The sequence below is a fragment of the Brassica napus genome, chromosome C2 (genome assembly GCF_020379485.1).
Source record: "Brassica napus cultivar Da-Ae chromosome C2, Da-Ae, whole genome shotgun sequence".
In the NCBI taxonomy this organism is placed as follows: domain Eukaryota; kingdom Viridiplantae; phylum Streptophyta; class Magnoliopsida; order Brassicales; family Brassicaceae; genus Brassica; species Brassica napus.
In genome coordinates this window covers 33,862,437-33,887,666 of record NC_063445.1, presented here as the reverse complement: position 1 = coordinate 33,887,666, position 25,230 = coordinate 33,862,437, and the positions used below count along the sequence as shown (strand labels likewise).

The window sequence follows — 25,230 nt, the reverse complement described above, 5'->3', positions numbered from 1 at the left end:
GGAGAGCGGCTGTCTATTGAGAGCTCGCCGGTTAGCCAAGAAGAGCTAGATGAGTTGAAGCGTCAAGTTTCGGAGGAAAAGGCTCAGCGTGTAGCCCGTGAGATGGAGATCCGTGATCTCAAAGACAAGCTAAAGGATGTGGATAGGACAGCCGAAATATCCTCGGCGGATGCGTTGAGTATTGGCAAGAAGAACCAGAAGCTGGAAAAGGCCATAGAAACTCTGAGGCTCGAAATGGTGATGGCCATAAACGGGGCAAGAGTCACCGCTCGGTGGGAATTGATGAGAGAGTGGCTACAGAAGAAAAATAACCAATGCGACCTAGCCAAGGCTTTGGAACAATATAAAACAGTAGCCCTGGAGGAAGCCAAGAACAAAGGTGCTCCGGTTCCTACGTTCGAGGATGAGCCTGCCGTTCTCCCTATTTCTGGGATGGACATAGATTTGAGGCCTGGGGGGGTCTTCCTCTTGAACGCATGTTCTTCCTTTTTGTTGTGATAACGGCCTTTCTCGGCCTGCTCTGCTTTTGTTTGAACAATAGCCCTGTTGCGGCCTTATGAAATAAGTTTCTCTGGTTTTGCTCGCTTTTCTTCTTTTCTTCTTTGACTTTCGTAGATGATATTCGTATTGCTTTTGTGATTGTCTTTTCTTTCGAAAGAATGCAGGTTGCAGGATGACCTCCGGGTCTTGGAACTTGACTCATGAGTCGTAATCGGAGGATTGGTGAGCCAAGTGTCGATTGCTTGATAGTCTCTTACAAGACTTGGGCCGTCTTGGCTTTGGATGATCGTCGAAGGACTCGTGGATCCTGGGAGCCAAGGTTCCTTAGAACCTTTGGACCTTGCAATGATCAGACCTCGTGGGTCTCATATGACTGGATCTCCTCTGGGGACCCTGGGGTCGGTTGGAGAATTTTAATAATCTTGGGACCCGGGGGCCCCTTCTTAGGGAACCCGTGGGTTCTGGACCCTGAGGTCTTGAGTTGGACACATGGTCTTTGGACCCTGAAGTCTTTTTTAGGGAACCAATAGGTCCTTGGCCCTGAGGCCTGTCTGAGCCCGGACTCCTTTCTCAGAACCCAAAATTAAAGTTTTGAAGGGACTGCATTCTGCCATCCTAGGTGAGGCCACTCTCGGTACCTGTTGGGGTATCGCATTCTACCGCTCGGAAGCTGGTCACTATCGAGTTCCCGTGCTGCATGCTGCTTTCTGCAGAAAGCCACTATCAGGCTTAGAGGGTGCTGGTGTGGGTGAAAGCCCAAGTGCCAGGCTTTGCTGCTTTCCACGTCTGGAGAAGCAGGATATTATAAGGTGCTCCCGGACTTTTGCACTTGCTCAAGGGCAATTATACCTCGTGTCCCCTGTATTATTCTAGCACGTAGCGTTTTAATACAGGTACTTTCACATTTTTGGTATTTTTGTTTGGGACCCCAATATGCATGAGGCTATACATGGGTTTTAGGTAGTATTGACGGCATACTCGGGCTTGCGCAGACCCATTCCTACCTTATGTCTCATACCCATTTTGTTTTTGCGTGGTCGTACCACTTGTCATTAAGGGTTGGCCAGGATTGAAGGTCTCTTGGACTTGATCCAGCTCGTTTGCCCCTTTAAGTATTATGGCATTCCTACTACTCTTTTATAGTCGGAACTATTTTATTATATAAGCTTTGTCCGGAGACGTTTCAGTTTACATAGGAGTAGGAAAACATAATGCTTAAATAATAGATAAAATAATTAATAGAAATCATGGTCCGGAGACCGTACAAGATATCAGCTTTTGAGGTACCCCGGAGGTTAGGCCATGTTTTACCTCTTGTTGCTAGGTGGTCCGCAGGGTTTGACTTGCTTTTGGGACGAGCGTCCTTGCTGGAGGGTTCCTCCTTCTGCTGCAGGGTTCTGCCTCTTTCTTGGGTCTAGGGACCGCGGTCGAGACTCATTTCATGCCCCAATCCTTAGTGTTCGGGGACCACTCTCTTCTGTTGATGAAGGTTTTCAGCACTTCCATGAAACATGTAGTCTCATTCATCCACTGGAGCCACCAGGTTCGAAGGTCTCCTGCCTGGCTAAGTGTCTCCATCCTGCGTCTGCGAGGCGCCCTTTGCTCCAGATCCACCAGATGTACCCTCTGAGGAGGTCTCCTTGGAGTACTCGTGCCCCACTTGTTTATCTGCGAGACCACTGGCTAATATCTAATAAAGTTCTCGGTGATCTTGTCTATGTGAGGCGGGGGACGAGGGTCCTGCGAGGACCAGGTATTGCGAGCAGATGCAACTTTGAAGGGCTTCGGAGGAGACCATGCGAAGCGGTTGACATAGGTACTTTGGGGATCCTTTGGGTTCTTGGAATGATTCAGGGTCCGCCTTCTCCGGAACGACCCCCAATTACCTGTATCATTGACCTCTGATCCTTAGGTTCGCGGGGTCCGAGGCCTTCTCTGTAATTGCTATAAGACTTTGGTCTTCCCCTTCAGGGTGGTATGGTAGCAGGATCGAGAGTTCTCCTTGTCTCCCCTAATTATTCTGATGCCCCAGGGTGTAGGGAACTTCACCATCTGATGAAGGGTTGAAGGGACTGCTCCCATGTCATGAATCCAGGGTCGTCCCAAGATCATGTTATATGCCGATTGGCAATCTACGACCAGGAATTTGGTAGACATGTTGACCCCTTCAGCGTATACTGGGAGGATAACCTCTCCGGCGGTTTTCTTGACCTCGCCGCTGAACCCAATGAGTGGGGTTACCTTGCGCGTCAGGGTGCTCTCCTCCAGCCCTAGATCTTGGTACGCCATCTGGAAGATGATGTTGCTGGAGCTGCCGTTGTCTACTAGTATTCTTTTCACCAAGCAGTTTGCTACTGTGAGAGAGATAACTAGAGCATCATGGTGGGGAGCCAGGATCTTCTCTTGCTCCTTAGCTGTGAAGCTTTTCTCGTCGGTGCCTAGAAGTAGGCGCTTCGGTTATGTCGTTCCCAGCCATGCTTAGCGTTACGGGTGCTTTTCTTTGCGGCTGTGTGGCTTACTCCGCTTACTTCCGAGCCTCCAGATATGACATGGATCACCCGATCTTGGCGAGGTGGTGAGGCTGGTGCAGCTCCTTTGGATTTCCCTGTTGTCTCTTTGTTGAGGTGGGCCGTGGCTTTCTCTGAGAGGAATTCTCGAAGATGCCCCTTTTGGAGTAGTTCGTTGACCTCGATCCTCAGGGCGATGCAGTCTTTGGTTTTGTGGCCATGATCGCGATGGAAGTCGCACCAAAGACCCGGGTTCCGGAACGAGTCAGGTGTCATCTTCGGAGGCAACCTGTTGGGCCATCTGTCTCAGTACGTTGACTAGCTCTGGTGTTGATACTGAGAGATGGGAGATATCGGGCCAGGTAGATACCGACATCCCTTCTTCCTTCTCTTGCGGCCGGTACTGGAACCTGCCCTTGTTTCTACTACCAGAGTCCTTGGGTCCCCTTTGGGATGATCTTTCATCTCGGTCTCCTCGATCTGATCGGGCTGATATTTGGTCCTACTTTGGCTGAGCCTTGGCGCGGCTAGCAACATCTTCCTCCCACTTCACCTGCGCCTAGGCTCGGGACAACACATCTTCCATGGTCTTGCAAGGATACATGGTCAGCTCTTTGTATAGCCCCCCATCTGGAAGTAGACCTCTCTTGAAGGCAAAGATCGTAGTAGGGATGCTGCATTCGGAGACCGCCACTTTCTCCTGGTTGAAGCGGGCTATGTAGTCTCGCAGGTGTACCACTCGATGATGGAGGATCTCGTAGAGACATCTGAAGTCTTCTCCAGGCTTCTACTGCTTGCGAATTGCTCCACGAATTTGTCACTCAGGCCTGTGAAGGAAGATATGGACCTGGTAGGGAGATTGATGTACCATTGCAAGGCAGGTCCAATCAGAGTGGAACCGAACCCTTTGAACATCGTGGCTTCGCAGGACTCCTTAGGGAGTGCAACCGCCAACATCCTTTGCTTGTACTGCGCGATGTGATCGTCGGGGTCGCCAGTACCGTCATACATCATGATGCTGGGGAAGGAGAACTTTCTAGGCATCTCAACCGAGGTAATTTCTTCCGCAAAAGGGGTATCCGCGTAGGAATCAGGTTGCTCCTTCGGATTAGGGGAGCTACTCCTGGTAGGCATTCTACCATGGATTGCATGGCATCGAATCTCCTAGAGAACATCTGCTCTAGGTAGGCGGTTATGGAGGATTCGGTTGCTGCTTTCTCGGGTTCTTCCTTCCTGGGTTCTGGCTCGGAATCACTCTCCTCCAGATCATGGATTTGAGGATTCTCGGTCCCTTCCCGTCTTGCCCCAGCTACCCCAGATGCAGGAGGTGTGTCGGTGGTACCTTCTCCGGTGCTGGACGTGTTCAGATTTCCCATAGGTTGAACCCGGGTGTTGAAGCGACGCTTCTTGTTACCTGCCACGTTGAGGGTTTGATTCTGGTCCCGGAGGGCAGTGTTCTCTGACTGTAGCTGGCTGAGCTTCTCGGCGCTTAGCTCCAACTGTTTGGAATGTTCGTCAAGTTTTTCCTTCAGGCTCTGGACTTCTGAAGAGAGGTTGGAATTTTCTCCGGTAGTTCCTTGAGTTTGGTGTATGTTGGTGATTTGGCCTTGCAGGCTGTCTATTTGCTTTTGAAGCTCAACTGTTGTTTGAGAAGCTCCAGGTGATTCGCCGTCGTGCTCACCCACCGTCATCGTCACGTAGTTAGATTACTCTCCTCCTTCTAGCGCCAAACTGTTAGGGGATTTTTGTGTAGGCTCTTTGTGAGTACTACGGAACGATGGACAAGCCGGTAAACCGAATGTATTTGAGGATGCTTGTAGGTATTTCGTAAGGATTTGAAAGAATAATGAAGAGAAAGACTTGAAGAGACGTTTTATTAGATAGAACAGCAAGAACAAACAGGGTTACAAGGTATTGAAGAAGAACCATAATTCTAGCCGTCTAGCTCTAGCCTCTAAGTCTTGGAGAAGTCGATCCTTGCTTTAGGGTTTTAGTAGCTCTTATATAGTCGTCTAGGAATCGGTTTCATTAGGTTAAACTCTTCCATATTCGGAAATATGGAAGGTTTTCCTTGTCGGAAGTTTTCCATTTTTTGGAAGGGAGATCGGTTCCAGGGACCGAGCTCGGGGTTCCTTCTAGCGGGGACCTGGAGCATTCCCTTATCGGGGACCCGAGGGTCTGGGTCCTGCCTGGAGGCTAGAGGAAATGATAACGGGGTATTTTTCCCCAATACCGAGAACTTAGATTTATGAGCCTGTCTCAAGATCTCATCCTTGAGTTCCCTGCTGTTCGGCACACTGACTCTTCCATTGACCAAGATGGTACTATTGCTCGTCGTTTGGTACTCTGTTTTGTTATTGCGAGCCACCTTCTGCAACATTTCGTCAAACAACTGAGCACATTGTATCTTGGTAAGTAGATCAGCCTGATCCACTGCCTCCAACCCCAATGGCTCGTCACTCCCAACCAATATGTTGAGGTGCAAGGACCTAACCATCTCTTCCAACTCGCCTGCCTCACGCTCGGACGAGACTTCAGCCCGTCTCCGGCTCAATGCGTCTGCTACTAGATTCGCCTTACCCGGATGGTAAGCTATATCCAGATCATAATCAGCCACAAACTCCATCCATCTCCTCTGCCTTAGATTCAACTCAGGTTGAGTGAAAATGTACTTCAGGCTCTTATGATCGGTGAGAATCTGGACCTTAGCCCCGTACATATATGATCTCCATATCTTCAGAGCAAACACCACGGCCGCCATCTCCAGATCATGGGTTGGATAATTCCCTTCATGCTTTCTCAATTGTCTCGAAGCATAGGCAATCACCTTCCTATGTTGAGTCAGGACACATCGCAACCCAGTGATGGACGCGTCCGTGAACACTACATAAGGCTGATCCGCCTCAGGCAGTACCTGGACTAGTGCTTTTGTCAACACGCCTTTCAGAGCTGAGAAACTCTTCCCACACTCCTCTATCCAGAAAAACCTCACGTCCTTACCGGTGAGTTGTGTCATGGGTTGAGCCACACTTGCAAACCCCTTGACAAACTTCCAGTAATAGCCAGCCAGCCCTAGAAAACTTCTAGCCTCCGTGGCATTCTTAGGCTGCGGCCATGCCTGTATAGCCTGAATCTTTTTTGGGTCTACAGACACTCCTTGATCAGACATAATATGTCCAAGGAACCCAATGCTCCTCTGCCAGAAGCTACACTTGCTCAACTTAGCAAAGAGCTTATGTTCCCTCAACCGTTCCAACACTGCTCTGAGAAGCCTCTCATGGTCTTCCTTGTTTCTGGAATATACAAGTATGTCATCTATAAAGATGATTACAAATTCATCCAGAAATTCTCGGAAGATGCCATTCATCATCTTCATGAACGCAGCTGGAGCATTGGTTAGAACAAACGGCATAACCACAAACTCATAGTGGCCGTACCTGGTCTGGAACGCCGTCGTCTGGATATCATTGGGCTCAATTGGGATCTGATGATACCCCGAGGCCAAATCAATCTTGGAAAACCATTTGGCTCCTTTAAGTTGATCCAACAACTCATCAATCTGGGGTAATGGGTACTTGTTCTTCACAGTCACCCTATTCAACCCTCTGTAATCAATACACAGCCTGAAGCTACCATCCTTCTTCTTCACGAAAAGAACTGGTGCTCCCCAAGGCGAGACACTTGGGCGTATAAACCGTTTGTCCAACAACTCCTATAGTTGTTTCTTTAGCTCGGCCATCTCGGCAGGAGCCATTCGATAGGGACTTTTAGACATTGGGGCCGTCCCTAGTTCCAGTTCTATTATGAACAGGTCAGCCCTATCAGGGCGAATGCCCTGTAGCGCCGGAAACACATCCTCGAACTCACTGACCAGCGGAATCTCATTTGGGTCACCACCCCCCCCCCCCCCCTACGACCTCTTTAGTGGTGATTGTGGAGAAGTAAGCCTCACAACCATTCTCAAGCATCTGTTCCACTTGGATCGCTGATACCACTAAACAACATGAGGTCGGCTTAATACCTTGGAACCTGATCGAGGGTCCACACCCACTCTCGAACTGCACCCTTTCCCGGTGACAGTCGAATGTGGCCCGATTCTTTCCAAGCCAGTCCATACCCAATATCACCTCGTGATTCTTAAGGGGGACTACCACTAGATCCACAAGCATTACCCTGTCCTGGATCTTAACTGGGATGTCCTTAACCAGCCCTAGCGAATGCATCACTTGCCCTCCGGCTGCATTCACTATGCATGGTGCATCCCCTGTCCCAATCTGGAACAAACCCTTTCCAATCAACCCCGGACTCACAAAACTATGTGTAGCTCCAGTATCGAAAAGTACATGTGTATCCACACCACCAATACTTAGGGTCCCTACAAAGACCCACTTTAAGTATCTAATCCGTTCTAAGGTTTCGTACCATGCAATTCTACTGAATTGAAAAAAATAAACTTAGAATCATTACCAGTGATCTTTCAATGGTTTAGTCTCGTCCTCGTCTTTGGACAGCTCGTAAACCCTTGGCGTGGAGGTATGGCCCCGGCTCTGGCTTGGCTTGCTTGCCTCACCATGGCTCTTCTCCTGTTTCGCTTGGAGCTTGGGACATTCTCGTTTGAAATGTCCTACCTTTCCACAATAGTAGCACCCTCTGGTATCACCGTCACTCGAGCCCTGCCTGCGGCTCTGTTCTGGCCCTGGACAGTCTCGAGCTGAGTGATCCATCTTGCCACAATGAGTACAGGCTCCCATAACCTTCCAGCACTCGCCTCCATGACGTCTTCCACACTTAGAATACTCAGGCCTACCACTTGAGGTTCTACCCTCCTCGGCCGTGTCCCTCTTCCTCATCCGGTCACTCCCGGAACCACCAGAAGCCATGTGACTCTTGGACTTCAGCTTGGCCTCCTCAGCCAGGTTGGTCTCTACCATGGCCATCCTCTCCACTAGTTCAGACACTGTCTGAAAATGACTAACCGAGCAATAGGTTCGAAGTTCGACCCTTGGGCCTCGAACGAACCTTCGAATTTGTACTGACTCCTCCTCCAGCTCCTTACCCACATATCGTCAGAGCCGGTTAAACTTTTCCTCATACTCACGCACTGTTATGCGTCATGGGTCAAGTCTAAGAACTGAGACTCCAGACGATCCCAAGCTTCAGCTGGAAAGTACTTGTGGTTGAACTCAACCTCAAAGTCTGGGAAACGCTCAATAGATCCATTGGTGCGTTTGTCCAGAGCTAACCACCAGTTGTGCGCGTCTCCTTCCAGGAAGTGAACCGCAATGTCTTTCTGGTACTCCTCTGGGCTACGAGTTCAGCGGAAGTTCCAAGCCAATCTGCTCCTCCACTCGTCTGCCTCAATGGGATCAACACTATCAGCAAACTGCTTCGTACCCAGCTTGGATATGTGAGCTAACAAGCTCAGGTAATCCACTCTCCTAACAGGACGAGCTGGTGGGTCGATTTCCATAACACCCGCCTCGACCGTAGCTCGATCCTCAACTGTCCTAGCAGCTGTCCGAGCTACCTATGCAGTTGTTGTCTGAGCTACACCTGCTGCTGTCCCAGCTCCCTGAGCTGCCCTCCGAGTTGCTTGAGCCGTGGCCTGAGCTGATGTGACCTGGCCCACGGAGGAATTCACCTACGGGGTGAACGCTCGAGTGAAAGCCAACATCTGAGTTCCCATAGTCTTTACCACGTCCAACACCTCACGCATGGACGGTTCAGCCAACTCCTCTTTGCCAGTTCCACGACCGGCCTGGTCTCCTGCATGAGAGGATTCAGCTTCCTCCTCACGTTCCAACTCTTGTTGCTCGCCCAGGTTATCTACCTGAACCTCAGTAGGAAGGATCGGCACTAAGGTCTCCCCGGTCTCATTGTTAACCAGCCCCGTCTGGGTAGGTAACACTTGAGTGGGATTTGTCCCATCAATCCCAACTGGTCCAGATGCACCAGCCGCTTCCTTGCCCTTTCGAGACTTAGACTTCCTTGTTCCATTGGGAGTTGAAACATAAACAAGTTAGTTCCATGAACTTAACATAAACCTCAATCAACACACAAGGTAAAGCAATTCAACAATTATTACCCAACCTTACCGTGAGACTCAAAGCCAATGTGTGGTGAACACATAACCCACCCAAATCCTAGAATCAAGCATGCTCTGATACCAACTTGTAATGACCCGATCCCGGTCCTTAGACCCAAGCTGATCTGCGGCCATTCATCCTACTTATGTCTATGTGATTCCGGTTTTAAGTCAATAGTTTCTAAGTTCATTACAATGCAATTGAGGTTTAAGACAACAATGTAACAAGATAGCATAAGGGGCAAATCGATTGTATATATAATAAATGAGATCCATACATCATTCATGGGTACATACTACTAGAGTACACACTTAGTCTATTATAAGTTCACAGTTTGCAAAATAGGCTATCAATACTTCACACTTAACAATAAAGACCCATTCACCACACATCTTCCCATGGCTTGAATCCTCACGGTGCCTTTCCTTTACCACGGTCCAAGTCCGATCCTGAAACCAATCCATACACATCAATCAATACATAACCGATAGCCTAACATCAACATCTAAACATGCATGGTTCGGTTCCCTAATGTTCTTGTCTAATCTAAACCTCAGTAACCATAATAACACACGGCCACACTCAGATCCTTCATAGGATCAGGCGCGCCTAAACCAGATCACAGCCGGATCACACCCAAGCGATCTAGATCAAACCGATCAGTCCTTGGTGTATCCGATCATGTTTAAGTCCGGCCCAAGGCCAAGGACTTCTCTTCTGAACCGGCTAAAGCCTTGGTTCAGTCTCTCTACATATGATCAATCATAAAACAACATAATATAAAGAGAAACAAGGCGGATTAGAAGAGAGGAAGAGATGGATGTATCTGATCATCAAACCGGCCACAAGCCCGATCGGTGTAACCGCCGACTAGGGCCGATGGTTCTCAGACTACACCACTAACCTTGGGCATTAGTTCCCCTGGAGGCAAGTCCTTCTCCTTCTCCATCTCCTTGTGTTTCTGTCTAGTATCCATGTCAATCTTCTGGTCTTCCCATGATCAGATCTCGCCGGCAAGACACACACCACCACACACGGTTCTCTCCTAGAACCGCCGATCTCTCTCTCTCTCTCTCTTTCTTAGGTTTGTCTCTAACGATTTTGGCAGAGGTTCCCCTCAGGAATTATGTCTGCAAATCTGGCCCCAAGGCCTTGTATTTATAGAGAGAGGGAGTCGGAACTGCCATGGGGGCGAAAGGGTGGGAGTTGTAACCGAAAAGGTGCTTCTCTCTCCTTTGCAACCGTTCGGCAATAACCACCCCTAACCGGTTCCCAACTGCCTCCAACTGCTCCTGTTCCTGTCGGTTTCAATCCTGGCTCCAAGGCCAAGCCCTTAGGCTAATTGTCCATGCCACGGCCCCATCCTCTAACTGAGCCACCATAACCGTCCAAGTAACCACTCAACCGCCTCGGACCGGAACACTCCGCCAAGCTGAGTTGAGCTGGCCACTAGTTGTCCCCAGCTGAGTGAGCTAGTCCATCAGCTCCAGTGAGCTGATCAGTACTGACTGAGCTAGCTTCACTCTTGTTTCAACTGAATGAGCTTGATCCGGAACTCGCCCAGCTACCAGATCACTCGTCCAGCTCTCCTAAACTTCCTTTTACTCCATCCTGGTTAAGTCTCAGCTCCCTGATGCCCTTAACCTTCTCATTGAGCCATGATACGCTTGTCCTTAGGTCTGATGACCTGACTGGTGCGTCTCCCCGCACCATGGCTCGTCCCGATCGATCCTATCTCGGATCGGGGACACTACAGAGCTGGTCTCATCGGTCGATATGCTGAGGAATCGTCTACTCGGATCTTTTTTTTTTTAAATAGCTAACTAAAACACAATATTAGTAGAACCTCCTCCAGACTTAAACAACACTATGACCAGTGTTATATAGTCTAAGATTGGTGGGGAAATAAACCATAAGGACAATGTTTAACAAGAAGAAACGTTATACCTGATCGCTGATGGTGAGCGTCGATCGACACAGTTAAGTGGCGATCGATCGATACTCGTGATGCTCTGTCGACCGACAATGGCCTGTTGTCGTTGATCGCTGTTGGTATATCAACTCTTCTTCCTTGGATCTTTTTCCTTTTACCTATCATAAACAAAACATTAAAAGTCAGTAAAAGATAACTAACAAAACATAACTTTTCTTTTTTTCGATGAACAGTGTTCTGCTACAGTAACGCTGCTACAGTAACTCCTGATTTTCTGATACAGCGTCGATCGATTTATTTGCTATAGTGTCGATCGATTTCCTTGCTACAGTGTCGATCGATTTCCTTGCTACAGTGTCGATCGATGCTACAGTGCATATGCTACAGTGCAGTTGCTACACTACCGTCATTACTGTTCATCCATTTTTTTTTTTAACCAGCAATGAATAAAAACTTTAATCAATAACAATCTAAACTAAACTTAATGAAATTACCTAATAGTGGGTTGTCTCCCACTCAGCGCTTTGTTATAGTCATTTAGCTTAACTTTGGAAATATTATTTAGTCCAGATGAGAATGAGAACATGTTCCAAAACAAGTTTCAATGTCTGCTCTCTGAAGCTTTATCATTCTTGTGTGAAAGCTTCCTCCATAGACTCTTATCCTCTGTCTATCATCTCGGCAATAAAGAGTGCTCGAAGCTTTGCAAATGGCTGTGAGAAGCATCTGCTGCGCACTCTAGATTTCCTGACACCATCTGAGAAGTGAGGGACCAATGATACCTGAGGACCGTCCTTGATCCTTTTTCTCTTCTTCCAATTCATCCTCTTCTTTCCCCCAGACTTGTCTGATCGCGTTGTGGTATCTCCATCCCTAAGATTTCCACACACATCGAATTTATTCGGCTCTGATACGCATCCAGTGTCGATCGATGGAGAAGTGGTAGCGTCGATCGATGCCGGCTTGTTGATGTCGTTCGATGGTATCTGGTCAATGTCGACCGATGGTATCCGGTCGGTGTCGAACCATGCTGCTTCTGCTGGGCCCTTATCGACTTCATCTATAAATCGCAACCCTCTCTGAGAAGCTTCTACGTGCTGATGATCATCCAATACCTCATTGTAAGAGTTGAACTGCATACTTCTATCAGGTGGAATAGGAGATTCAGCTTTAAATACAGAGCATGAAACCACAAACTTCACAAGATCATGTTTCCTCTTCACTCTTTTGTGAAACCCAGCAGCTTCTTCTTCGCATATAAGTGGTCTCAGATGTTTGGAGTCAGCATTGCGTGAGGCCTTAGCTCGGATCGATGCTGCAGTCGGATCACTTGTATCAGCTTCTTCTACTTTGCTCGGCTCTCCAAATCCATGTTGTTCATCCCTTTTTGCCATAATGTCGTCGAGCACCTGTATTGGAATCATATACTCCTCATCTAACAATGCCAAGAACCTGTCCCATTTATCATTTTTCTCCTTTTCTCGAATTGCCTCAGCATCATCAAGAAATTTGTAAAGGAATGCTCTTTCAATGTTCTCCCAGCTGGTTAGAGATCCTGGCTTTAGTTGACTGAACCAGCTGAATGCATCCCCAGAAATAGAATAGGGGAAGATCATGCAGAGCATGTGGTGTTCAGACACTTCATTCTGCTCACTCCTTGACACAAGATCCTCAAGCTCTTCGATGTGGTTTCTAGGATCTTGGTGAGGAAGACCCTGGAAGGAGTCTTGACCAACCCAATCGTACCAGTCTCGGCTCAGGTCAAAGTCATTCATCTCAGCAACAACAATCACATCATAGATCACAGCACCCTGAGCATTAATTAATTGTCCTGCGCTGTTGCGAGTGCGACATTCTTCGTCTCTTAACATCTCATTCTCGTTGACTTTGAGTATGAGCACTTTGATCTTCTCTGTCTCCCCGCAAGTGGTGTTGTTTTTCACCGGATAAACAGTGTCGGGATGAACAGTGTCCGGATGAACAGTGTCACGATAAACAGTGTTCGGATGAACAGTATCGATCGACGTGAGATGAACAGTGTCGATTGACAGAAGATGAACAGTATTGATCGACGTGAGATGAACAGTGTCGATCGACGCATGATGAATAGTGTCGAGATGAACAGTGTTGTCCGACACAAGTTGGATAGTATCGTTTGATGCTTGGTTCACGTTGTCGATCGATGCTGCTTGGAGGGTGTCGATCGATTCTTCCCTCGTAGACTTAAGGATCGTGAGTGAATCAGCAGACTCCTTCTTTGAAGAACCCATAAATCCTCTCTTCATTGTTGTTCCTGGTACTAAGATGTTTGTACCTAAAACAAAAGAAAAAATTTTATCAGTTTTTTTGAACAGTAGTAAAACCTAGACTAAATCTAACTAGATAAGATCTAATGGCGATCAAAGCTCCCCGGCAACGGCGCCAAATTTGATATCACTCAAATTACCCTAAGGAGTGATTTATACTCTCTCAAATAAGAGGTCGAATTGTAGTACTTAGGGATCGAATTCACAGGGAGCTAGGGAACCAATTAGATCTAAACAGTTTATGATTAAGCTAGGCTAATGGTTTATAAAGCAGTAAATAAGCAATAAACAAGTTGAACAAGACAATTGTTCAGCTTGGTAGGGAGTTGTTTAATGGAAGTATGGGTTGCTAGATCTAGGGTTTCTATTCATGAAATTAGGATTATAATGATATAGATGCATAAGATGTTTGTTGGATGCACAAGAACTCAAACAATAACAATAATCTACCCAGCTCTCGCATGTCTAGATTATCTATCACTAGATCTAAGATCTCAACTCTCGCATGTTGATCTGTAGAAAATATCGATCGACGATTTGATAGAAATGTCGATCGATACACCTTTCAGACCGTCGATCGATACAACTACCGAGTTGTCGATAGACGATCCTTCTAGCGAGCTTTACCGAGCAGGTTTGAACTATGTTCACTATGTTCCTAGATCAACTATCGTCTTTCTCTAGGAATCCTAGCACAATATGAATTATTCAGGAGATAAACCATGCTCTCGCGTGCGCCTATTCATCCTAACATCATGGTTCTAGTTCACGACTATAGAACACAAGCAATAAGTGCAAATCAATTGATGGGCATCCTAACAACTTAGCAATCTATATTTGGGGCTAATCCTTCATCCTATCTGAACCCTAAACCTAACAGGTGGATCTATTCAGACATGAAGTTGTCACAGAAAATCATAGAAGAATAGATAAGAAATTGCAATAGAATAGATATAAAAGCAATCAAGAAACCAAAGGAGTTCCAGGAGGACTCTGAAGGAGTTCCTTCTTTCTCTCCTAACTAAGAACAAGAATCAAAGAAAGCTTAGATAGCGTGTAGCTGTCAACAATGGCTCATAAATAACATAAATAGGGTTTCTGGTCGTCCAAGGGCATTCTGGTAATTTGGGGTTGCTTCTGGGCTTTAGCGGTCATAAAATATGCTCAGCCCATATTCTGGCATCAATGTCGATCGACACCAATGCATCAACATCGATCTACAGTCCTTCTTCTCCTCGACAGCTTCCTCTCGCGAGGCAGACTGACTACTTTTCAGTAAAACGGGCATAACGTCTGCTACAGGATGATGATTGACCTCAAACCGGTGGCATTGTAAAGCTAACTCAATGATCGATCTTTTACCAAAAGATGGGCTCAATCTAACGGTGGGATGGTTTCCATCCGTAGCTATATATCTGACTCGCCTGTGTAGTTCTGCACCTCAAAAGGCTCCAAAATCACTATATTTCTCCAGAACGTACCTGAACCTGTAAATACTCTAAATAGACTCTATATAGTAGTAATTAGTTATTAAAACACTTATATACCATGGCTAAAAGTGGGTAAAATCCATGGTCTATCAAGAGACTTCACTGGTACATGGTTCAACAAGCGCAAAGAAGATATGGAGACTTGTTTCCCAACAAGTGCCAACTTTCAACATCACTAGCCCAATCACCTCCAAAGTCAAGCTAAATGACTATAACAAAGCGCTGAGTGGGAGGCAACCCACTATTAGGTAATATTTTTTTAGTTTTAATTAATATACTATTTATGTTGGTTTTTACTTATTGCAGGTCATAAAAATAAAAAAAGAAACAAAAACAGATCCGAGAAGACGATTGTCCTTAGTATCGCCCGATGAGACACTGTCGACATCGATCGACAGAACAATACCTGCATCGACCGATATCAACATCCTTACATCGGTCGACATCCATTCCGGTCTGGTATATCGTTCTAACTCATTACATTGAGTACTTATGATTTATTATCACCATAGCTCTGACTGAATTTACACTGGGAAAAATGTAGTTTAAGTCTGGGGGAGGTTTACTAATATTAGTTTATTTATGAATTTAAAAAAATATATTTTCAAATATAAAATTTTTATTGAGTCAAGAAGGGGATAATGAACTTATTAGATTTTTGCTTGTTATCTAACCACTCTTTACCACCATTCAAGACTTACTGATTGCAGATAGTACTAAAGATACTAAAGTGGATCAATCTGTCAACTATGTTACACTTGCTGAGATTGTTTGAAGGAACCAAAGCTAACCTCCAACACTAAACTTGACACAACTGCTTGTCTTGGGGCTTGGTATACATGGGATCGAATTCTTCAAAAAAAGTCTGGAAGATAAAGCCTTGTGTAGATAGATTTATCACCCTCTCTTTCTATTTTCGAAATATAGATACAAAAAAAAAAAAAAATAATAATAATATTTATATATCTATTAGAGATTTAATTCGAACATGACTTAGTGGCTACAACCATTAAGGCTTGCTTCATATGAATTCTATAGGTAAAGGATTAGAACATGACTTGGTGGCTACAACCATTAAGGCTTGTTTCACAAATAATCCTAGGGTATAGGTCAAAAAGAAGTGAACAGGACTTGGTGGCAACCACCATTAAGGCTTGATCCATGGAAGTCTGTCCAATCTTGGTCAATGATCTTGCAAATATAAGCAGACTTTGACTAAGAGAGAAATTAGTAGACAGAGAGGATATGAACTAATGTTTACCTGCAGGTCCAGATACTTGTGTGAAATTCCTTGCATCATGTGATCGATACTCCTACGGTAAAGCCTACACTTTTATTTATGCTAAGAAATGAGGTTGGTAGAGGGGAATGTCAAATAAGATTTGCTAAGTTGTTGGCTATGTGAATTTGGTTGCTAAGCTAGGATATGGTATTATGTGCTTTTGTGATTAGGACCTCTTAGATGTGGATTGCAATATTGTAGAGGTGATGATTCTAAGTTTTAAATTATGTGAGTCCCTGCTGTTTTCAAACTTCTTTCAGAGAGACTGCCTGTTTGTTTTGCTTGAGGACAAGCAAAATGGTAAGTCTGGAGGAGTTGATAGACCATGGATTTGACCCATTTTCAATCCATGGATTATAGGTGTTTTTACTATCTATTAATATATTATAAAGTCTATTTATTATATTTATAAGATCATGAGCGATTTGGAGATAAGTGATGATTTTGGAGCATTTTGGAGATATTTGGAGTAAGCACCCGAGATGACCATTGAGCTCGACCATCGGTCGATATTGGAAGAGGAATATCGATGGTGTGAACATCGATCGACAGCGAAGCGCACAGAAAGCCCGTTTGGGCTTTGGTCGGGTCGAACCCAGTATATGGACAATAAATACAAAATGTCTTACCACTATGACACTGGAAACTAACTGTTAACTGTCCCGAATACTAATTAATATTACAAATGGTATCTGAAATCTGTAAACAGTGCGAAAATCTAATCCCCGAATAAACACCAATTTTTCGCTAACTCGCTAGGCCCAGACCAACCGCCCGACTAACGCCTAGCGTAGTTCCGAACAGGAATTATAATAAAGGGATAAACGGAGATTTTTTTGGGGAGTATGGGGTATATCTATGTTGCATGGAAACTCCGTTGAAGGTCCATTTCCCGTTTCAGAAACGTTTCGGAATCGGAATCTCTCGGAAACTTGCGGAAACGCATTGGAAACTCGTTTCTTAAAAATTTCAGTTTGGAAACTTAATGGAAACTTGCGTTTCTATTTTAGAAACTCGCGATTCTGTTTTGGAAACGTTTAAGAAACTCTTTTTTTTTAGAACAATTTCTATAAATAATAATAAATATAAGGATTCGTTTGTTATTTAAATAAATGATTCTTTTGTTCCTAAGGCAATAGAAACGCAAGTTCCTAAATCATAACTCATAACTGTTTCATTATCTTCTTTCTCATCTATAGTGTCCTGCAAACAGATAATACAAAAAAATAAATAAACCGGTGCATGTAGAACAGATCATGCTCACGCTCTTGACAAGGTTATGAGCACTGTAGCCTCCTCCATTGCCTACTTCCTCATATTCCAAGATTGAAGCCATAACAAATGCTGCTTATCTCTCAACGTTACTGCTTTCTTCTGAAGCTTCACCATTCATAGCAGGAACTCTCTGTCTGCAACACACATTCACAGGAGGCACAATGGCATTACCTTGGCGAGGGTTCATCATGTATACGTAGTGCGGTACTTATTACTCTTGTTTTTGCTCTTGTTTTACTTTGATTTTCTTCAAGATGAACAATATGAATCTTAAAATTATCAACCCCACTGTAAGTAACATAAGAGGTACTGATTACATATCTTTTCTTTTGGTTGAGGAATTGTAGTTCTCAAGTTGTAAATTGGAGTTGACCTTACTCTCGGGTCTTTTGGATGCTTTTTGATCGGTTCAGTCTGATGTTTTACAGAATCATGATACTCGCCTTGGAGAACTCATTACATGCACTATAAACACAGCAGTAATAACTCCCTTTACCAAGATATTATACACAGGAGATATCACACGACGTACGAAAGAGGTCTTTGAACAGCTTTGTGCTAGCCAACAAAGGACTCTGTCTACGCCATCTCAAGCTCACTTAGCCGCTGAAAAAATGCTCTATGAGCGCTGGTCTCGTCTATCATCAATCGAGGAAAAGGTCTTAAGTCAAAAAGCAAAGCTACATTGGCTATGTGTGGGTGATGGTAATAACAAACACTTTCATAATGCGGCAAAGACTCGGGAAGTCAGGAATACTATCCGAGAGATTCAAAGAGAGGATGGATCAACAGTAACTACTCAGGAGGACATAAAGACCGAAGCAGTTAATTATTTTAATGGGTTTCTCGCGCATCAAACATTGGATTACCAGGGTATCTCCGTGGAGGCATTGAAGGAGATTCTGAACTTTGAATGTGAAGAACTGGATCAGACAATGCTAGCGAAGGAAGTCACTGCAGATGAAATAAAGGAAGTTGTTTTTAAGATGGCACGAAATAAATCACCAGGCCCCGATGGTTACACGTGTGAGTTTTACAAAGCAGCATGGCCAATTGTTGGTACGGAAGTGGTGATAGCAGTAACTTCTTTTTTTGAATTTGGTTTCTTACCAAAGGGAGTTAACTCCACAATCTTGGCATTGATTCCTAAAAAAGATGAGGCCATAAGGTTCAAAAATTATAGGCCGATCTCCTGCTGTAATGTTTTATACAAAATAATCTCCAAGCTGTTGGCAAATAGGCTGAAAAGAGTGCTACCGAAATTCATCTCCCCGAGTCAATCTGCATTTGTAAAGGATAGGTTGTTGATGGAGAATGTCCTCCTAGCTTCGGAACTGGTTAAAAACTATCACAAGGATTCTGTCTCATCCCGCTGTGCGCTTAAAATCGATATATCAAAGGCTTTCGACACAGTGCAATGGCCTTTCCTCTTGGGAACTTTGAAGGCGTTGGGGTTTCCAGGAAAATACATTACATGGATTGAGAAGTGTATCACGCTAGCCTCTTTCTCTGTTCAAGTTAATGGTGAATTGGCTGGCTATTTTAATAGCAAAAGAGGGCTAAGACAGGGTTGTTCGTTGTCTCCGTACTTGTTTGTCATTTGTATGCAAGTACTATCTCGGATGCTTGATAATGCAGCCATATCTAGACAGTTTGGCTTCCATCCTTACTGCCAAGGTTTGAGACTCACACATTTATGTTTTGCGGATGATGTTCTTGTGTTCTCTGATGGGAAGAAGCGATCTGTAGAGGGTATGCTTGAGGTCTTTCGGCAATTTGCAGATTTCTCGGGTCTGCAAATAAGTATGGAAAAATCAACACTCTACCTTGCTGGAATCAATGATACAGAGGAAAGAGAAATTCTTGAGCACTTCTCCTTTGCGGCGGGTACATTACCAGTTCGTTACCTTGGTCTGCCTCTGATGACAAAACAAATGTCGGTGGCCGACTATACCCCACTTATTGAGAAGGTCAGATCGCGCATAAGCTCATGGAACAATAGATTTCTATCATTTGCTGGCCGGCTCCAATTGATAGGATCTGTAATTCATAGCTTGACAAACTTCTGGATCTCCGCATTTAGATTACCAAAAAAATGTGTTCATGAAATAGATAGTCTGTGTGCGGCTTTTTTGTGGTCGGGACCTGAGCTGAATACAAAAAAGGCGAAAGTCTCATGGAAAGATTGTTGCAGACCAAAAGAAGAAGGTGGGTTGGGTTTGAAATCGATAGCTGAAGCAAATAAAGTGGCGAGTCTGAAACTACTTTGGAGGCTTGTTTCTTCCCCATCGTCCCTATGGGTTAAATGGGTTAAGAATTATCTGATACGAAAGGGTTCTATGTGGACAGTTAAGGAGAGCTCCACAGTGGGTTCATGGATATGGAAGAAACTCTCGAAGTATAGGGATGTTGCAAAAACTTTTTTGAAATCTGAGATACGAAATGGGGAAGCAACTTCTTTCTGGTTCGACATCTGGACTCCGGCTGGAAGATTATTTGACATCACAGGCAGTAGAGGCTGTATTGACATGGGCATAAGACTGGATGCAACGGTAGACACGGTCATCAAAACGCATCGTCGACGAAGGCATAGACTGGAGACGCTAAATGACATAGAGGATCACATTCAGCGTATGAAAGAGAGAGGTCTCTTGGAAGGAGAAGATATTAAGCTGTGGAGAAGAGGAGACAAGTACAAATCCATCTTTAACTCCAAGGAGACTGGGAGATTGATACGAGTGCCTCAACCAAAAGTGAACTGGAGTTTTGGACTCTGGTTTGCTTTTAATACACCTAAATACTCTTTCATGGCTTGGCTTGCAATTCTCAACAGGCTTGCAACAGGAGACAGAGTTCAGCAATGGAACATCAACAACTCCAGCGTGTGTGTGTTCTGTAATGATCCGGTGGAGTCAAGAAATCACATGTTCTTTGCCTGCAATTTTTCAGGGAGAGTTTGGAAAGGTCTAGCTCAGAAGCTGCTGGCTGCGAGCTATACCGACCAGTGGGATCAAATCATATTACTACTGGTGGAAAACAACAGAGACAAGACTGAATTATTCCTAGTCAGATATGTGTTCCAAGCTACTCTATATGCCATATGGAGGGAACGAAACCAGCGTAAGCATGGCGAAAGGCCAATGACATCGGAACAGATCATTCAAATGGTGGACAAGATTGTTCGCAACAGGCTCTCATCCATCCGTGACAAGGCGCACATGGGAGGATTGGCCAAATGGTTTGCAATTCGATAGCTACTTAAAGCACATGTTTTGATTAGCTTTCAAGTTAAGAAAATTTCTATTCTAATGTAACACAAAGTGTAAAACAGCTTTTTTGTTTGAATTAATTTAACATTCTTTCAAAAAAAAAAAAAAAAAAAAAGATATTATAGCAAAACCAAAATACCTTCTAACGCTACCGCCGCCAATATTGGGATCATATTACTCTTCATGCGCTAACTCTTTTTTTGACTCATAGGTGCCTCATTCAGCTCTCTAGAAGAGATTTCAAGAATTCAAGTTGTTTTCTTGCAACAATATTGCTTTAAATCTCGGTGGTTCTGCCACGGGTTGGGCAAAGGTAAAGCTCAACTACTGAAACCGGTTCAGCGAAACTTACTCTCTCATCTTTAGAGTATGAATCCACCACCTGCATAATTGCAATACCTACATTTCACAAAACTGTTCCCACTGAAGACAGTAATATAACCAGTAAAGAAAATTGATGTTGCTATATACTATGGAAACTTAGGTCTCCAAACTGGTCTCAGTCTATGAATAACATTAACCAAGTGTAATTTATTCTAGTATTGATTTGTTTTTATGAATTCAGTTTTTCTGGATCAGTTAATACGGATAACACGCTCCTACACAAAAATTTAGTTAACTACCAAGGACATACCTCAGAAATGGTTTCTTGTTCTGTCTTGGAGCACGCCTCTTTGCAGACAAAACACATAAACTGTAATATAAAAGTAAGGTTTATATATAAGGACACATGACAGCTACTGAGAGAGAGTTTATCAAGTAGGACAAGCAAGTCCTATTACTTTAGCCAAGTAGACAGCTTTCAAGCAATTAATGTGAAAATTCCAAGCCGAAAAACAATACCATTACAGCATGACTCCTAGAATTTGGGAGCTCTCGAACAAACTTCTCAAATGCATCTAATCTGACTCTACCCTTGATCTCAAGCAACATAGGCCACTCTTTTGCAGTAGTCTTTTCACCACTGTCCAAGGAAAATATCAGTTTAGTAAATATAATATCAGTGAGTGTACAGACTTTGACATAAAATTAAATGTCCTATAATGCGAATGAGAAGCTTATAACATCTTCCATGCAGCTGAGAAACAGTGTAGTAGTATAACATCTTAGATCAGTTAGCACAACGAAAATGTTTCAAATCTGCACGCCCAAATTTGGAAATGTAGATGAAACGAAGTACTGAGCTAGGTTTGCTATCACTAATGAAACCATTGATTACAAACCTTTTCAGAATGCCGATGACAGAGATCACATTAGAGACACTCAACTGGAGTGCACTTTATCATAGACATTCTTCCACAGGTATGGAAACAGATCCAGTTAAGCGAACTCGAACTCGATCTTACAGAGATCTCCACTGAGCCACTATCCATCAGCTCCACTTCCACTTGGAACTCTCCTTTGTGTGTTTTCCTTACCAAGCTTCTGATATCCACCTTTGTGTCCTGCAACAAAAATTTGAGCCATCTCGGAAACAAATCAATATAAACTAATATACAAAAAAAGACACAATAGTGCACTAATAATACTGAATCAAACGTGATCAAATTTAGGCTCAACCACTTACTAAGCAAATCACATAAAAACTGTAGACTAATATACATAAAAACTATACACATATACATAAAGAATATACCTTTGTCATCTCCGATGAGCAGCAGCACGATTTGTGATAAAGATATATCTTCATCATCAAGTTCTATGGTTGTGAGTAATTCTTGATAGTGTTTCGAAGGCCTTGTATGCCGCATTCACCATCTCTTTCTCATTTAAAGCTTTCTGCTCCTGTTTTAGTTTCTTCTCTAGCTCAGGCTCCTTCCTTGGAGGCACAACCATCTTATCCTCCTGATCCATAGCTGCTTCACCTGCCTGAGTCCTGAAATTAACATTCAACAAAATTCCAAAACTTGCATCACCATATAGAATTTCAATGAAAGTTTTCAGATTTTGATGGTGTCTATGGATCTCTACCTAATATTTACGAAATCAGGCTGCTTTTAAAGAAAGAACCTCTCACTAAAGAATGTGTCATTAGTTTCTTCGACATCTCAAGGCATTGGAAAGCATCCCGAATGGATGAGATGGCTTGTGGGCTCAACCCAAAACCTTGAGCATCTGCCAAACATGATTGTATCGGTACGTTGCTTGGATTGATGTCAGGCAACCTCGTATAAAAGTTGATGACATCCTAGCGCTGATTCAATCCTAAGTGAGCATATCTGGGTAATCTGAAAATCGATGCTCTGTTGTAACAACGTTTGTCGATTGGAAGAGGAGGAAAAAGGAGAAGTGGAGAAGAATTACTCAAAAAGCAAGAAAGAACGGGTTAAGTACGCGGCCTATTTTAAAGCCTCCAATTAATAAGAGAGTGTATGTTTTATTTTTGAAATTGGGGAAGACGAAAAGATTAAAAGTAGATGGAAATGTCTATTGGAGATATATGTTTTGCACAAAGTAAATAAGTTGATAATTTGATTATTCGATTTTAATAACTCTGTGGGACCCACAAAAATGGAGAATTGATGATGTGAATAGCTTTAGGGGAGTGTAGAAACTGTACTATTATAATATAGATTTTGGTCATTTGATCCGATAAAATTGGAAAGCCAAGATTTCTTCATTATTCTCTCATTTAGTTTTCATTTCTAAAAAGGCTGCCTCTTTAATATTATGGATCACATACATATATGATATAGGGGTTTTTGTCAAAACTAACCCACAACTTGATTTTAACCCCAAACCTATACCCAAACTTGAATCAAATACAAAACTAACCTAAAAACCTAGTGAAATTACACCTCAGCCCCTTGTGACCAAACAAAAAAACAGAAGCCATTTTTACGAATATAGCCCTAGTAAATCGTCTGAGTCGTCTAAGATGTTGGAAGTCGTCTGGACGACTGAAGTGTAAGTCGTCTGGTACCGGTTTATTTTAAAAATAATTTATAAATCTTGTAAAAAAATATTTTGATGCGTGAAAAATAAAAATCAAGTAATTATAAACAGTTTTAAGTGATATAAATTAAGATATGATAAAATTGATTTGTTTTGAAGATAGATAAGTGGAAGTAGTGAATCATGAAATACTTTGGTTTAGGAGTTTGGCAAACATATGTTATAGTATTGTATGTATTGTTAGGGTTAGATTTTGGAAAACTAAAATGTTTTTTTCAAAAATTAGTTTTCACCTATATGTATTTATTTATGTGTATAGTAAACACTTTTCAAGTTTGATTTTATTTTATGAAGTCTTTAATTAGATAATTAAGTTTAGGGGTTATGTTTAGGGTGTAGACGACTTATATTTCAGTCGTCTGTTGAATAATTTACTCGGACGACGTATATTTCAGTCGTCCACATCGTACCGAACCTTTAATTTTACCAATGTACGTTTTAACCTAACCGGATCATTTTACTCGGACGACTTACATTTCAGTCGTCTGGTGAAGAAATTAAAACAGACGACTTACATGTAAGTCGTCCAAATATTCCCACCTAAAATTTTTTTAAAAAAATATTTTCCCGCTTAAATAATTTAAACCAGACGACTTACGTTTTAAGTCGTCTGGAAAGTCTTCTATTTTAGTTTCCCGCTAAAAATATTTAATTTCCCGCTAAAAATATTAAACTCTTCTGGACGACTTACATGTAAGTCGTCTGTTTTAATTTCTTCACCAGACGACTGAAATGTAAGTCGTCCAGGAAGTCGTCTGAGTCAAAAATATTTAACCTATTTGGATTTTTTGTCTCCCTATATAAAGAAAAATTTACACATTCTCTCTCCTCCTCTCAAATGGCTGCAACAAAAATGTAATGTTCATCATTCTAAAACTCTCCAACCTCTCTCTAATCTCTTTGACTTGAAAACACCAAACTTTATATGAATTTTTCAGTTTTGTCTCATGTATTTCTTACTAATCTATCTCTTTTGCATGTTTTTAATCAAATGGTACTCATCTTCCACTAATTTAAAGGTAAATCTATTAATTTTAGATATGTATTTTTGTGTGTTCTGTAAATGTAGATTTATCTAATCTTCCACTCATTTTCTCTATTTTTAAGTCATTTGAACGTTTTTGGATATGCAGGTTTTTCAGATCTGGATTTGATATGCAGGTTTTTCAGATCTGGAAGACTTCTTGGACGACTTACTTGTTAGTCGTCTGGAAGTCGTCTGGACTTCTTGGAAGTCTTCTGACAAAGTCGTCTGGACTTCCAGGAAGTCGTCTGGACTTCATGGAAGTCTTCTGACGAAGTCTCCCTTTCATAATAGATCTGAGCGTTTTGGTAAGTTCTTATGTCTGATTTTTCTTCATTTGGTAACTTCTTGTTGTATAAAGTTCTTACTTTTTTCCCAAACTAAAACTCTCCAAACCCACTCTAATCTCTTTGACTTGAAAACACCAAACTTTATATGAATTTTCCAGTTTTGTCTCATGTCTTTCTTACTAATCTATCTTTTTTGCAGGTTTTTAATTAGATGGTACTCATCTTCCACTAATTTAAAGGTAGATCTATTATTTTTAGATATGTATTTTTGTGTGTTCTGTAAAGGTAGATTTATCTAATCTTTCACTCATT

General features: G+C 43.1%; 2 protein-coding genes and 1 long non-coding RNA gene across 3 annotated transcripts; all 3 read right to left on the bottom strand.

Annotated features, from left to right (window-relative positions):
• Window positions 1–2,445: 2,445 nt before the first annotated feature.
• On the bottom strand, window positions 2,446–3,284 carry LOC125582356. Its single transcript, XM_048749018.1, has 2 exons — window positions 2,990–3,284; window positions 2,446–2,939 (listed from the first exon to the last, which is right to left on the bottom strand). The coding sequence occupies exons 1-2, from the start codon at window positions 3,282–3,284 to the stop codon at window positions 2,446–2,448; spliced, it is 789 nt and encodes a 262-aa protein (XP_048604975.1).
• A 6,046-nt stretch (window positions 3,285–9,330) lies between these two features.
• Window positions 9,331–15,385, bottom strand: LOC125582530. Its single transcript, XM_048749271.1, has 2 exons — window positions 11,042–15,385; window positions 9,331–9,543 (listed from the first exon to the last, which is right to left on the bottom strand). Exon 1 carries the CDS (start codon window positions 13,310–13,312, stop codon window positions 11,687–11,689), a length of 1,626 nt encoding a protein of 541 aa, XP_048605228.1. The 5' UTR covers window positions 13,313–15,385; the 3' UTR covers window positions 9,331–9,543; window positions 11,042–11,686.
• Window positions 15,386–21,362: 5,977 nt separating this feature from the next.
• Window positions 21,363–23,100, bottom strand: LOC106399569. The gene is made up of 4 exons (XR_001280055.3): window positions 22,621–23,100; window positions 22,286–22,525; window positions 21,873–22,094; window positions 21,363–21,613 (listed from the first exon to the last, which is right to left on the bottom strand). It is a non-coding gene; the product is annotated as an uncharacterized LOC106399569 (long non-coding RNA).
• Between the last annotated feature and the right edge of the window lie 2,130 nt (window positions 23,101–25,230).

Coding starts and splice junctions, on each gene's coding strand:
- LOC125582356 (XM_048749018.1), bottom strand. CDS start 3,284: ATGACACCTGACTCGTTCCGGAACCCGGGTCTTTGGTGCGACTTCCAT. Junction 2,940..2,989: donor AGCCGCAAAGAAAAGCACCC/GTAACGCTAAGC, acceptor GCCTACTTCTAG/GCACCGACGAGAAAAGCTTC.
- LOC125582530 (XM_048749271.1), bottom strand. CDS start 13,312: ATGAAGAGAGGATTTATGGGTTCTTCAAAGAAGGAGTCTGCTGATTCA.